This window comes from Olea europaea, chromosome 18, assembly GCF_002742605.1.
Source record: "Olea europaea var. sylvestris chromosome 18, O_europaea_v1, whole genome shotgun sequence".
Taxonomy (NCBI): domain Eukaryota; kingdom Viridiplantae; phylum Streptophyta; class Magnoliopsida; order Lamiales; family Oleaceae; genus Olea; species Olea europaea.
In genome coordinates, this window is record NC_036254.1 from 27,382,558 (window position 1) to 27,396,659 (window position 14,102).

Genomic DNA, 14,102 nt, shown 5'->3' on the forward strand with positions numbered 1-14,102 from the left:
GCTACTATGAAGAGCTGAGAACTAGAACTGCAAAATCAGTGCCATCTATTGTGAAACTGCCCAAATTGGAACTCAAACAATTGCCACCACATCTTCGATATGCGTACCTGGGGGAATCTTCTACACTACCTGTTATTATTTCAAGCACTGTTAGTGAGGTAGAGGAAGAGAAACTACTTCGGGTGTTAAGGGAGAATAAAACAGCTATTGGATGGTCGATTGCAGATATAAAGGGGATCAGCCCATCTATATGCATGCATAAGATACCCATGGAGGAAAAATTTAAACCAAGCATTGACGGGCAGCGGAGATTGAATCCACACATGAAGGAAGTGGTTAGAGCTGAGGTATTGAAATTGCTCGATGCAGGCATTATTTATCTAATATCAGATAGTGCATGGATCAGTGCAGTGCAAGTTGTTCCCAAGAAAGGAGGAATCAGAGTGATAGAAAATGAGAGAAATGAGTTGATTCCTACACGGACAGTGACTGGATGGAGAGTGTGCATTGACTACCGTAAGCTTAACTCAGCTACTCGAAAGGATCACTTTCCATTACCATTCATTGATCAGATGTTGGAGATATTAGCAGGGCATTCGCACTACTGTTTCCTAGATGGATACTCCGGGTATAATCAGATTCCAGTGGCACCAGACGATCAGGAGAAGACCACTTTCACTTGCCCCTATGGCACCTTTGCATACAGAAGGATGCCATTTGGATTATGCAACGCTCCCGCTACCTTTCAGCGCTGCATGATGGCTATTTTCTCAGACATGATTGAGAAATTCATTGAGGTATTCATGGATGACTTCTCCGTGTTTGGATCTTCATTTGATGAGTGCCTGGAGCATCTAAGTCTTGTGCTACAGAGACCAACTTGGTGTTGAATTGGGAGAAATGTTACTTTATGGTGCAAGAAGGTATCGTACTAGGGCACAAAATTTCAGCAAAGGGTATTGAAGTGGACAGGGCAAAGATTCAGGTGATCGAGAATTTACCACCACCTACCTCAGTGAAGGGTGTTCGCAGTTTTCTTGGGCACGCTGGATTCTACAGAAGGTTTATCAAGGATTTTTCAAAAATTACCAAACCTCTGTACTGTTTACTGATGAAGGAGTCCACATTTGAGTTTAATGATGAGTGTCTGCAGGCCTTTAACACTTTGAAAGAGAAGTTGACTTCAGCACCTGTAATTATCACACCGGATTGGAATCTGCCATTTGAATTAATGTGTGACGCCAGTGATTATGCTGTGGGAGCTGTGTTGGGTCAACGAAGGAATAAGGTATTTCACATGATCTACTATGCAAGTAAGACTTTGAACGATGCTCAGTTAAATTATGCCACTACGGAGAAAGAGCTTCTTGCTGTAGTCTATGCGTTTGACAAATTTCGATCATACCTTGTGGGGTCAAAGGTCATAGCCTACACAGATCATGCCGCTATCAGATACTTGATGGAGAAGAAGGATGCTAAGCCATGCCTCATCCATTGGATATTGCTACTTCAAGAGTTTGACCTGGAAATTAAGGATAAGAAAGGCAGTGAAAATGTGGTGGCGGACCACCTATCTCGGCTTGAGGACACAGAATAGGAAGAGACAGTGAAAATAAACGAGATCTTCCCAGATGAGCAGATCTTTGGTGTGATGAAAACACCTTGGTATGCAGATATAGTTAACTATTTAGCCAGGTCTATCATACCGCCAGATTACTCAAGTCACCAGAAGAAGAAATTCTTCGCGGAATTGAAGTACTACTTTTGGGAAGACCTCATTCTCTACAGGCGGGGGGCTGATCAAATCGTTTGGCGTTATGTACCAGAGGAAGAGGTGCCTTTGATATTAGAGAACTGTCACTCATCTATATATGCAGGGCATTTTGGTGCTTCTAAGAAGCGGTGAAAATTCTCCAATCAGGTTTTTACTGGCCCACACTCTTTAAGGATGCGTTTGAATTTGTAAAGAGGTGTGACCGATGTCAGGGCACGGGTAACATCTCTAGAAGAAATGAGATGCCGTTGAGTAGTATCTTAGAGGTGGAATTATTTGACGTTTGGGGGATCGATTTCATGGGGCTATTCCCACCATCTTTTTCAAATCAATACATTTTAGTGGCGGTGGACAATGTCTCGAAGTGGGTTGAAGCGGTTGCATTGCCTACAAATGATGGGAAAGTGGTGATTGAGTTTGTGAAGAAGAATATTTTCACCCGGTTTGGGACACCGAGAGCCATAATCAGTGAGGGGGGCACACATTTCTGCAATCGTTAGTTCGAGCAGTTGTTATCAAAATATGGCGTCGAGCACTGCATAGCCACTGCATATCATCCCCAAACCAGCGGACAGGTCGAAGTATCCAATAGGCAATTGAAGCGTATTCTGGAAGTCACAGTTAACTCATCACGAAAGGATTGGTCAAAGAAACTGGATGATGCCTTGTGGGCCTACAGGACTGCATTCAAGACTCCTATAGGAATGTCTCCATATCGACTGATTTTTGGGAAAGCATGCCATCTACCTCTCGAGATCGAACATCATGCTTACTGGGCAATGAAGAAGTTGAACTTGGATTTGAAGGCTGCAGGTGAAAAACGGTTGTTACAACTGAATGAACTTGATGAACTCAGAATGGAAGCCTATGAGAACTCAAAGATCTACAAAGAGCGCACCAAGAAATGGCATGACATGCATATCCAGAGGTGTGACTTTCAAGTGGGGCAAAAAGTATTACTGTATAACTCCAGGCTTAAGCTGTTTTCAGGAAAATTGAGATCGAGATGGTCTGGTCCATATACCATTACACAAGTATTTCCACATGGGGCAATTGAGATCACTCACGACAGTAAGGGGACATTCAAAGTCAATGGACAGCGGTTGAAGCACTACTGGGGCGGTGATTTCTCAAAGGACAAGTCTACCGTCCAACTTGGATCACCAGAATGACGCATTACAGTAAAGTCGAGCTATCGACTATAACATAGCGCTGAGTGGGAGGCAACCCACTATATCCTTTATTTTATTTTATTGCGTTGCATTAGTTTAGGAATTTGTTTGATTTTAGTTTGTTTCGTAGGTCATCGATCATATTTTGCATGATAGCCTAGGCATTTCACGTTTAATGTTGCATGAATCGGGGCGTTATAAACTATTAAAGTTGTTATCTTGCCTAATTGATGCTTTAGGAACAAAGGGTGGTCAGAGTTACTTTTTTGGAAGTCGTATTTCTTCATTGCCAAGCTCATCCAAACCACGCTTTTGGTGATTGCTTCAGTCCATACAATTATCTCTGTAATTTGTACACAACTTCGATTTTTGAGGATGTCATATGATCTGGAGGTACATCCATGTAGACCTCCTCTTCAAGATCGTCGTAGAGGAACGCATTCTTTATATCAAATTGGTGTAGAGGCCAGTTTAAATTTGTTGTAAGGAATAATAAAACTTTTAACTATATTCAATTTGGCCACTGGTGAGAAAGTCTCTTAATAGTCTATGCCATATGTCTGTGTATATACTTTTGTGACCAGCCTTGCTTGTACCTTTCAATTGATCCATCTGTTTTGTGGTTGGATGGAAAATACCTACTTACATCCTAATGTTTTTCTTCCTTTAGGTAGTGAAACAAGAGTCCATGTATCATTTTTAGTAGTGCCTCCATTTCTTTCTCTACAGCTTGGGTCCGTTAATGCTTCCTGAACACTAGTGGAAATATGATACGAGGAGAGCTTTTGTGCAAACTTCTTGAGGCATTGGTGGAGATATAGTTAGCAATAGGATATTTTTCCCTTCGTTCTTCAATGTCTAGATAATATATATTAGGTGGCTTCCCACGATTATACCTAGGTGGTAAGATATAGTCCACAGAATTATCTACGTTATCATTATATAGGGGTGTAGTGAGATTACTTACCTTAGGGGTGTTCTTAGGAGATAAGTTAGTGGATACTTCGAAGTAGGGGGCTCAGGTTGGATCTCGAAAGGAGCAAACTCTGCACTAGGAAATATATCAGGTTCTATACTAGAACATATATCATATTCAAAATTCAAAATAGGGCCTGGATTGTCACGTTTCTACTTACTTTGCCCATCATGATCATCACTGAATCATTCTCAAACACCTACTCCATTATCATAAGAAACAAGGTCGTCAAGTGTCAACCAATTCAACTCTTTATCACGTATCCCTCCTAAAGATGAGAATTAGGTGAAAAGAACACGTCGATTTCCAAGAATTGCACATCCATAGTTACATAGAGCCTTCTGTTGATAGGGTCATAGCAACGATAGCCTTTTTTATGTATGCCATAGCCTAAGAAAATGTACCGAATTACACAAGGATCAATTTTGTACGTTGATTTTTATGGACGTGTATATATGCCATACATCCAAAGACTCAAGGAAGAAGTACCAGGGCCGTAGGAAATGAGATGTGAGTGGATAGAGCTAGGAATGGAGTCATAAAATTCAAGACCTTGGAAGGCATTCGATTGGGAAGATGGACTACAGTAGATACGGCATCAATCAAAAATCTTTAGGCACATTAGCACCAAGGAGTAGTGCACGTGCGATTTCCAGAATATGTTCCTTTTCCTCTCGGCAATACCATTCCATTAAGGTGTTTGTGGGTGTGAAGTTTCATGAATTAGACCATGTTGGTTGAAATAAGCTTGAAGTCTCTAATTGACATATATACTGAATACGAACCACAATATGGAATATTTTAAACATACTGAGAACTTCATCTTTGTATTTCATTCAGTAAAGCCATGTCATATAGGTACAATCATTTACAAATATAGCAAATCAATGGAATCCAAATATATTAGTAACAGGTGATGGACCCCATACTTCAGAATGAATTAANTTACTGGCCCACACTCTTTAAGGATGCGTTTGAATTTGTAAAGAGGTGTGACCGATGTCAGGGCACGGGTAACATCTCTAGAAAAAATGAGATGCCGTTGAGTAGTATCTTAGAGGTGAAATTATTTGACGTTTGGGGGATCGATTTCATGGGGCTATTCCCACCATCTTTTTCAAATCAATACATTTTAGTAGCGGTGGACAATGTCTCGAAGTGGGTTGAAGCGGTTGCATTGCCTACAAATGATGGGAAAGTGGTGATTGAGTTTGTGAAGAAGAATATTTTCACCCGATTTGGGACACCGAGAGCCATAATCAGTGAGGGGGGCACACATTTCTGCAATCGTTAGTTCGAGCAGTTGTTATCAAAATATGGCGTCGAGCACTGCATAGCCACTGCATATCATCCCCAAACCAGCGGACAGGTCGAAGTATCCAATAGGCAATTGAAGCGTATTCTGGAAGTCACAGTTAACTCATCACGAAAGAATTGGTCAAAGAAACTGGATGATGCCTTGTGGGCCTACAGGACTGCATTCAAGACTCCTATAGGAATGTCTCCATATCGACTGATTTTTGGGAAAGCATGCCATCTACCTCTCGAGATCGAACATCATGCTTACTGGGCAATGAAGAAGTTGAACTTGGATTTGAAGGCTGCAGGTGAAAAACGGCTGTTACAACTGAATGAACTTGATGAACTCAGAATGGAAGCCTATGAGAACTCAAAGATCTACAAAGAGCGCACCAAGAAATGGCATGACATGCATATCCAGAGGTGTGACTTTCAAGTGGGGCAAAAAGTATTACTGTATAACTCCAGGCTTAAGCTGTTTTTAGGAAAATTGAGATCGAGATGGTCTGGTCCATATACCATTACACAAGTATTTCCACATGGGGCAATTGAGATCACTCACGACAGTAAGGGGACATTCAAAGTCAATGGACAGCGGTTGAAGCACTACTGGGGCGGTGATTTCTCAAAGGACAAGTCTACCGTCCAACTTGGATCACCAGAATGACGCATTACAGTAAAGTCGAGCTATCGACTATAACATAGCGCTGAGTGGGAGGCAACCCACTATATCCTTTATTTTATTTTATTGCGTTGCATTAGTTTAGGAATTTGTTTGATTTTAGTTTGTTTCGTAGGTCATCGATCATATTTTGCATGATAGCCTAGGCATTTCACGTTTAATGTTGCATGAATCGGGGCGTTATAAACTATTAAAGTTGTTATCTTGCCTAATTGATGCTTTAGGAACAAAGGGTGGTCAGAGTTACTTTTTTGGAAGTCGTATTTCTTCATTGCCAAGCTCATCCAAACCACGCTTTTGGTGATTGTTTCAGTCCATACAATTCTCTCTGTAATTTGTACACAACTTCGATTTTTGAGGATGTCATATGATCTGGAGGTACATCCATGTAGACCTCCTCTTCAAGATCGTCGTAGAGGAACGCATTCTTTATATCAAATTGGTGTAGAGGCCAGTTTAAATTTGTTGTAAGGAATAATAAAACTTTTAACTATATTCAATTTGGCCACTGGTGAGAAAGTCTCTTAATAGTCTATGCCATATGTCTGTGTATATACTTTTGTGACCAGCCTTGCTTGTACCTTTCAATTGATCAAGAACACGTCGATTTCCAAGAATTGCACATCCATAGTTACATAGAGCCTTCTGTTGATAGGGTCATAGCAACGATAGCCTTTTTTATGTATGCCATAGCCTAAGAAAATATACCGAATTACACAAGGATCAATTTTGTACGTTGATTTTTATGGACGTGTATATATGCCATACATCCAAAGACTCAAGGAAGAAGTACCAGGGCCGTAGGAAATGAGATGTGAGTGGATAGAGCTAGGAATGGAGTCATAAAATTCAAGACCTTGGAAGGCATTCGATTGGGAAGATGGACTACAGTATATACGGCATCAATCAAAAATCTTTAGGCACATTAGCACCAAGGAGTAGTGCACGTGCGATTTCCAGAATATGTTCCTTTTCCTCTCGGCAATACCATTCCATTAAGGTGTTTGTGGGTGTGAAGTTTCACGAATTAGACCATGTTGGTTGAAATAAGCTTGAAGTCTCTAATTGACATATATACTGAATACGAACCACAATATGGAATATTTTAAACATACTGAGAACTTCGTCTTTGTATTTCATTCAGTAAAGCCATGTCATATAGGTGCAATCATTTACAAATATAGCAAATCAATGGAATCCAAATATATTAGTAACAGGTGATGGACCCCATACTTCAGAATGAATTAATGCAAATGGAAAGTCACTTTTATTCAGGCTTAATAGATAAGTAGCTCAGTGGCTTTTGGCCAAATTACAAGTATCACATTTCATGTCAAAAGTCTATAAATGTGTGAACAAATTAGGAAAAACATACTTCAAATAGGTAAAAGATGGATGTCCCAAACGACGATGCCAAAACCAAATCGCTTTCTCTTTCGTACTAATTGAATGGGGCGTATAAAGTGCTCATTGCATACTGAAGTCATTTACATAATATAACCCCTCCTCTTATTACCACGTCCAATTATCTCATTTGTGAGAATACCTTGAAGAAGACAAAAGGTAGGATAAATGAGTATGTCACATCCCAGGTCTGTAGTAATTTAGCTTATAGAGAACAATTTATAGGAAAGAGATACGACAAGTAAAGTGTTGGATAAATGTAGAGAGGGAGATAGAGTCACAAAGCCTACTCCAGAAATTGGAGAAATAACACCATTAGCATTAGTAATGGTGGTACATCGTGGAAGATAAGTATAAGAGAAATCCCTAACATCAAAGGTCATGTGGTCAGTTGGCTTGAGAGTCGAGAACCCAAGTAGTACATTCTACATATCTTTGAAGGTACCTGAGTTCAAGTTATAGGAGTCATCCTGGGACGTTATGGCTGGTAGTATGCTCAATTGCAAAAATAGCAGCTTTACCTGTTCCTTATTTTTGCCTACTCCATCACGTCATTTTCGTGCTTGAAGGCCATGCAACCAATCAGGGCACCCATTCAATTGGAAACAATTTTCACGAGTGTGTTTCTGGTTACTGCAGTGAGAACATTTAGAACCATCGATGGACGCTTAAGTCTTAGCAGATTTGCCATCGGCAAATGGGCCCAACAAGAGACTCTTGAAAGCTAGAACTATCCCTTGGGTGATATTGATGTCGCTTGTCACCATCACCTATTGTCAGGTAGCCTCTCGTCAAACATTGGCACAAGCTTGCTCAACAGTGGGAAAAGATTTCATTTGCAGAACATCACCACAGATTTTGTCTAGTCAATCATCTAGGCCATCCAATAATACATAGACACGGTCTTCTTGGAGTAGCCGATTATAATGTTTGATATCATCATGGCATTCCATAGGATTCAGGTGGCGAAAGTCAATTTCACGCCACAAGCCTTTCTATTCAGTGTAATTTTTTTTGGAGAATCTATACCTTGCCTCATTTGGGTCACACAACGTCGAAGATCGTACACCTGTGATGTATCATTACCATCAAAGTAAGTAATGGCAATCGAATCCCAAACTACTTTTGCTGTAGGAAAGCGAATAAAATATCCAATCAATGAGGAATCCATGGAGTTAATAAACCATCCCTTAATAATGGCGTTGTAAGTACACCACTTGTGGTAGGAGGCGTCAATAGGGGACGGTCGGGGAGAGTTGCCGTTGACATAGGGTTTGTCTTTGTTGGAGATGTACATCTCGACAACTTGGGACCATAGAGCATAGTTGGAGTCGTTTAGCTTGATGCCAATTGGAGCAGTAAAAGTTTCGATAGTTAGAGTCTGGATCTGAACTTTGTTCAAAGCTTCTTTCATTTTGGTATTCAATTCAACAATAGAGTCGATGACATGGTATGTGTTTCCGAAGGTGTTTGAATCACCGGAGTCCACCATTGAAATGGAGAAGGAAGAAGTTTATGATTGATATCAGGTAGCCAGAAATCATATGGCTCTGATACCATGTCAGGTTTCTACTGTCAGTTACAATTTTTACAGTAGAAATTATACATATGATAGGAAGAATTGAAACCTATTCTTAGCTATACGAAAAATGGACATTGCTATAAATGCATCAAGTTTTACATAATGGATTACATAATATCACATGTCACTCTATTATGTGTTAGTTAAAATACAGTTAACTTTTTCATCCAATCTTTTTGCTCCACAACACTTTACGTAATTCCTTATGTATCATTTTTATGTACAAGTAACATAATCCGTAAAAAATTGTGGCTAAAATCAATCTTGATTCCCTTAGATATGGAATCTTACAAATATGATATGCCTGTAATTCCTCATGTTTGTTCCTAATGACAGCTCATGCCAACAAATATACGTTATTTCTACAATGATTTGTCTAAATTTGTCACAACTCTGCTTCTATCTGTATCAAAAAGAAGAAAAGAAACAACAACAAAAGACAGAAATCCCCAAGTCCAAGGTTATATATATGTACATAATGATAGGAAAAAGTTGACATTGAAATTTAGTGAGATATTTACTTTGGCGAGAATTTTGAACCTTCCGAGAAGGGTGACTCTCTGTATCCCGGTAATGGTGACCCTCGAGGTGTCCGATTCATAGGTGACTGCAACTTAGGTGAAGAAGCGGCATTGGCTTTTTGAGACAAAATATTTTCAAGAATATCCAAAACGTAAGTCATAGGTGGTCGAAATCTGGCTTCTTGGTTTACGCAAAGTATTGCAAGATTTGCAGCAATGTAAGCACCTTTTTTAGGATATTGTCCTCCTAATTTAGTGTCCATGATTCGGAATACTTTGCGCTTGTTCTGCAAGTGAGGCTTTACCCATGTTATCAGTTGCTTTTCTGCTTCGCCTCTTGATTCATCAATGGAACGACGCCCGGTGAGAAGCTCCAGTAACACAATTCCAAAGCTATAAACGTCGCATTTGACTGTCAATTTACCTGTTCATTTACTAAGAGTCATTTGAGATCATAACAATATAGGAAAGAAACAGTCATTTGACAACGTTGAAGCATTAATTTAAACATAACGAGCTTTTGTTGTCTAAACTGAAACATCTCAACAGATTTTTTTTAAGTGGAAAACATATCGGTTTTTCTTAGTAAATTCGACAAAAAAACTAGAGATATAGATTCTAATAACTTCTATGGCCATGAAAATAACACTTTCTCGATACGAAGCACCAACATATTGTGCATTATAAGAAGAAACAAAGCATACCTGTGGTACGGTATTCAGGGGCGCAATAGCCTTCTGTACCCATTACTCGTGTAGTTACATGAGTATTGAATCCCGTAGGACCAGATTTTGCCAAGCCAAAGTCCGAAAGTTTTGCATTAAATTCCTGGTTGAACAAACAAAATCAACATAAGCTAAATTTGTGCCGTTAAAAATACAATACAAACTCAAATTTTCAAGGAACATACAGAATCTAGCAAAATATTTGAAGTTTTGAAATCACGATATATGACAGGCGACTCGGAGTTGTGTAGAAAGCAAAGCCCCCGAGCAGCACCTGCAGCGACCTTTATCCTCGTTGTCCAAGAAAGAGATGGCATATGTCCTGTACATAACAAGTGCTAATTAAGGGGTGGAACTGTTTGTCGTAAAATCAAATTTGTATTCTATTAATGATTCGAACCAAATGGAGTGGAAATTATGCGTTCGATAGTTGTTACATCAAAAGATAGGCAAAGAAAGTGTTAATAATCAAACAAAAAATTATGAAAAGAAAAATGAAAATGAAAAAGAAAAAGGAAGACATTAACCTACTTCTGAATAAGTGATTCTCCAAGCTTCCGTTGGGCATAAATTCATAAACTAATATCCGATTTTCACCTTCTAAGCAGTATCCGATAAGTTTAACTAGATTCGGATGGTGAAGTCGACCAAGGTAGTTAACTTCTGACTGCAAGCAACCATCTCTACACTCATCAGAAAAACTAAAACATTGAAAGACATGAAGAAAACAAGAATCTAAACAAAATTAAACCTACCAACCACTCCTTATGGCCCTGAAAACCTTGAGGTATGAGCGTCTTTACTGCAACTGCTCTACCCGATCCAGGTCTAGTAGCCATGAGGCTTTCCTCGTCCAACCATCCCTTAAAAACACAACCAAACCCACCTTCACCAAGTAAACTATCCGGGTGAAAGTTTCCAGTTGCATTTTTAAGTTCATCAAATCGAAATGATTTTAGGTACGGAGATGCTAATATTTCACTCTCTGAAGTTGGCACCGGAAGAATACGAGATTTTTCATGTGCAGTTGATGTCTCCGGAATTGGCATTGGCAGAACATTAGCCTTATTAACGTGCTTGGGCGATGTATCTGGCCTTGGCATTGGAAGAGTACAAACCTTATCAGGTTGTGTTTGTATAGGATGAATGGGGGTTGGCAAAGGATGGCTTTGACTGTTAAAATGTTCCATGGAACCTGAAATTGCAAAATAGTTAAGAAAATTTTATAAAGGTTATGGTAAACTGTCAACATACATATGCATAAGTTAAGAAAAATCAACATTCGGAATCATTTTATTTCAAGAAAATTTATGCATCCATATTTCACATTCAGTGAATCAAATTTTGGGTGGCATAAGTAACTCTTAACTGTGTCATCTAAAAGTTATAAAATATCGGACGAAGATCATATTATTAATTTAGAATTTGTCTTTAACCTCACCATACACTTAATGCGGTCCTTTATCCATGTAAACTAGTCCAAATTGATATCAAACTACTTTATTCAAAGCACTGACAATTTATATGAAAATCAAGAATAAATATAGAATACAAAACACGACATTATGCAGAAGATAGCGGTTGAATTTTGACTAATAACAGAAATCATCCTAACAACTTTTTAGAAAATTTATATTTACAGAGTATCATGAATTGACAAATAACAAAACCCAAGAGCTGCAAAAGGAAAGACATTCAAGAAAAATATGGAAACTTCTGTTTTGAAAAACAATTCAAAATTTGCGAATTAATTTCATCCAATCCCTAACAGATTACCCAAAAGGAAAACGGAAAACCTAATATTAACAAAACTCTAATGACAAATATTGAGTCACTGGGTTCAATCTTATAGTAGTCCATGCATTCATATATTAAGACGTGGGATTTTACCTGAACCTAACCGCGAGATAGAAGCCCGTTGAGAATATGATTCATAGAACACAATCACAAATGCAAAACCGAACAAAATGAATATACAAACATCTAATCCCACAATTTTTTTTCATAATAATTTATAGAAGGAACAATTGAAATTGCATGGTTTCTTTAAAGAGAGAGAAAGATAGAAATTACCAGAAGAAAAGGGAGGGGAAGGGGGAGGTAAGGGTCTCCCTTTACAAGGGTTCATGACAACTTTGTCAACTTTGCCAACATTTTGCTTCGTCTTTTCAATGCAATTTCCCATTTAAAATGTTGAATATTTGAAACCTATGCAAAAAGAAAGAAAGAATGGTGTTGCTTTCTTCTCCTCCTCCGTCCCCATTGCCTTCCTGAAGAGGAGAAGAAATGCATCAACAGAAAGAGAGAGGAAAACAAATTAAAAGAGAAGAAAACGAAATTAAAACCAACGAAGAGGAACGAGGAGAATATTTGCGAGGATGTTCCATGTATTTTGGGTCAGTTGATAAACTTATGGCAAATCAAAGAGTTTTCAGATAATGAATTGTAGTAATGAGAAAAAACAATTATCATTTGATCGTAAAGGTGGAAAAGTAAGTTGAAAAAAAAAAAAAAATCATAGGAATTCATTTTCCATGGAATTGGCCAAAAACATACTCTTTAAGTATTTGTACCTTGAAATTTGAAGTCCATTTTCATTTTCGTAACAGCCAAAATAAAAAACGAATTCTTCGGCTGTGACATTTTCCATGGAATTCACTTCAATCAAACGGACCCTAAGTTAAGTTCATACATTTTTAGTTACACATTTTATTAACTTTTATCAAAATTTACTAAAAGTTTAATTTTAAGCCCTCCAAACATGACTTCATATTATTCAACTCGGCATGATACATCTAAAACTATGTCTAAAAATACATGTGAAGCATATGATTTATCTTATAATAACAATTCCTTAACTCAATTTCCAGTCCATCCCTCCCCACGCTCCTTACCCTACACAAAATCTCGGCCGGGCAACGAATTTCATTGATGGAGTCAGTAATATGATTCAAATATTATCCTTCTTATTTATTTAAAAGTACTTTATTTATTAAGTTTATATATATTTCTGTAGATTTTTCTTCAATTATCCACTCAATCATTAATTCGTGCACGGATTCATGTTCGCAATTCATTTTTATTCTTGTTTATGATTTTTTCTTCATCAGTTGGTATCAAAGATCGATCTATGCTACTAACAATGGATTGAAAAGTATATCTTAGAAGTTGTGGTGTCACGATAGATAATGGCAACAAGAGATGAACAAAATGCCTGTTTGGTAGGGATTAAAATTATATTTTTAGTAAATTTTGATAAAAGTTGGTAAAATATATGATTAAAAAGTTATGGGACTCATGAAATATGAGATTAATATTGATTATATAATTTTGACTTAAACTAAAATCAGATTATAATCAATACCAATTAAAGGCTATTACAAATCGGCCAATAGCTTTAGGCTTAGCACAATATGTGGCCAAATTGGTTGCCCATCAATGACATATGGAAAGGGGTGAGAAGCACAATGTGGTAGCCGTGGCGCGCACATTGCAGATGGCGAGCTGGACGCAATGGTAGGGTTAGTGTCACGTGCCCAACCATGTGCAATTTAAGAAAAATACATAATTACCATAAGTTCAAAATATACCTGCAAATTTAAAATTCTTTCAAAAATAAGGTGCTATTAATTAAATATGTTAATGTCTGAATAACATACAATTTATTTTCACGATTACGTACTAATCATAAAAAGTCGCAGTCGACAAATGTACAAAATGTGGGTATAACAAATCACATATTTTTAATACTTAAGATTTGTTGTCCAATTTTGTGTTGTCCACCCAATTAATTATTGACATATCATTTAAATGAATATGTCAAATGATGTATCAGTAATTAATCGGTTGTACAACAAAAATTGGACAACAGATTTCAACTCCAATTTTATATATCACAACTTATTCATAATTTAATTAATCACAACTTACTTATTGGTTACAACTGCAAAATTTAGTAACAAATCAC

General features: G+C 37.9%; 1 protein-coding gene across 1 annotated transcript; it reads right to left on the bottom strand.

Moving 5' to 3' along the window:
* Positions 1 to 9,156: 9,156 nt before the first annotated feature.
* On the bottom strand, positions 9,157 to 12,522 carry LOC111368036 (probable serine/threonine-protein kinase PBL18). Its single transcript, XM_022989200.1, has 6 exons — positions 12,209 to 12,522; positions 10,891 to 11,330; positions 10,667 to 10,802; positions 10,321 to 10,457; positions 10,115 to 10,238; positions 9,157 to 9,834 (listed from the first exon to the last, which is right to left on the bottom strand). Exons 1-6 carry the CDS (start codon positions 12,318 to 12,320, stop codon positions 9,407 to 9,409), a joined length of 1,377 nt encoding a protein of 458 aa, XP_022844968.1. The 5' UTR covers positions 12,321 to 12,522; the 3' UTR covers positions 9,157 to 9,406.
* Between the last annotated feature and the right edge of the window lie 1,580 nt (positions 12,523 to 14,102).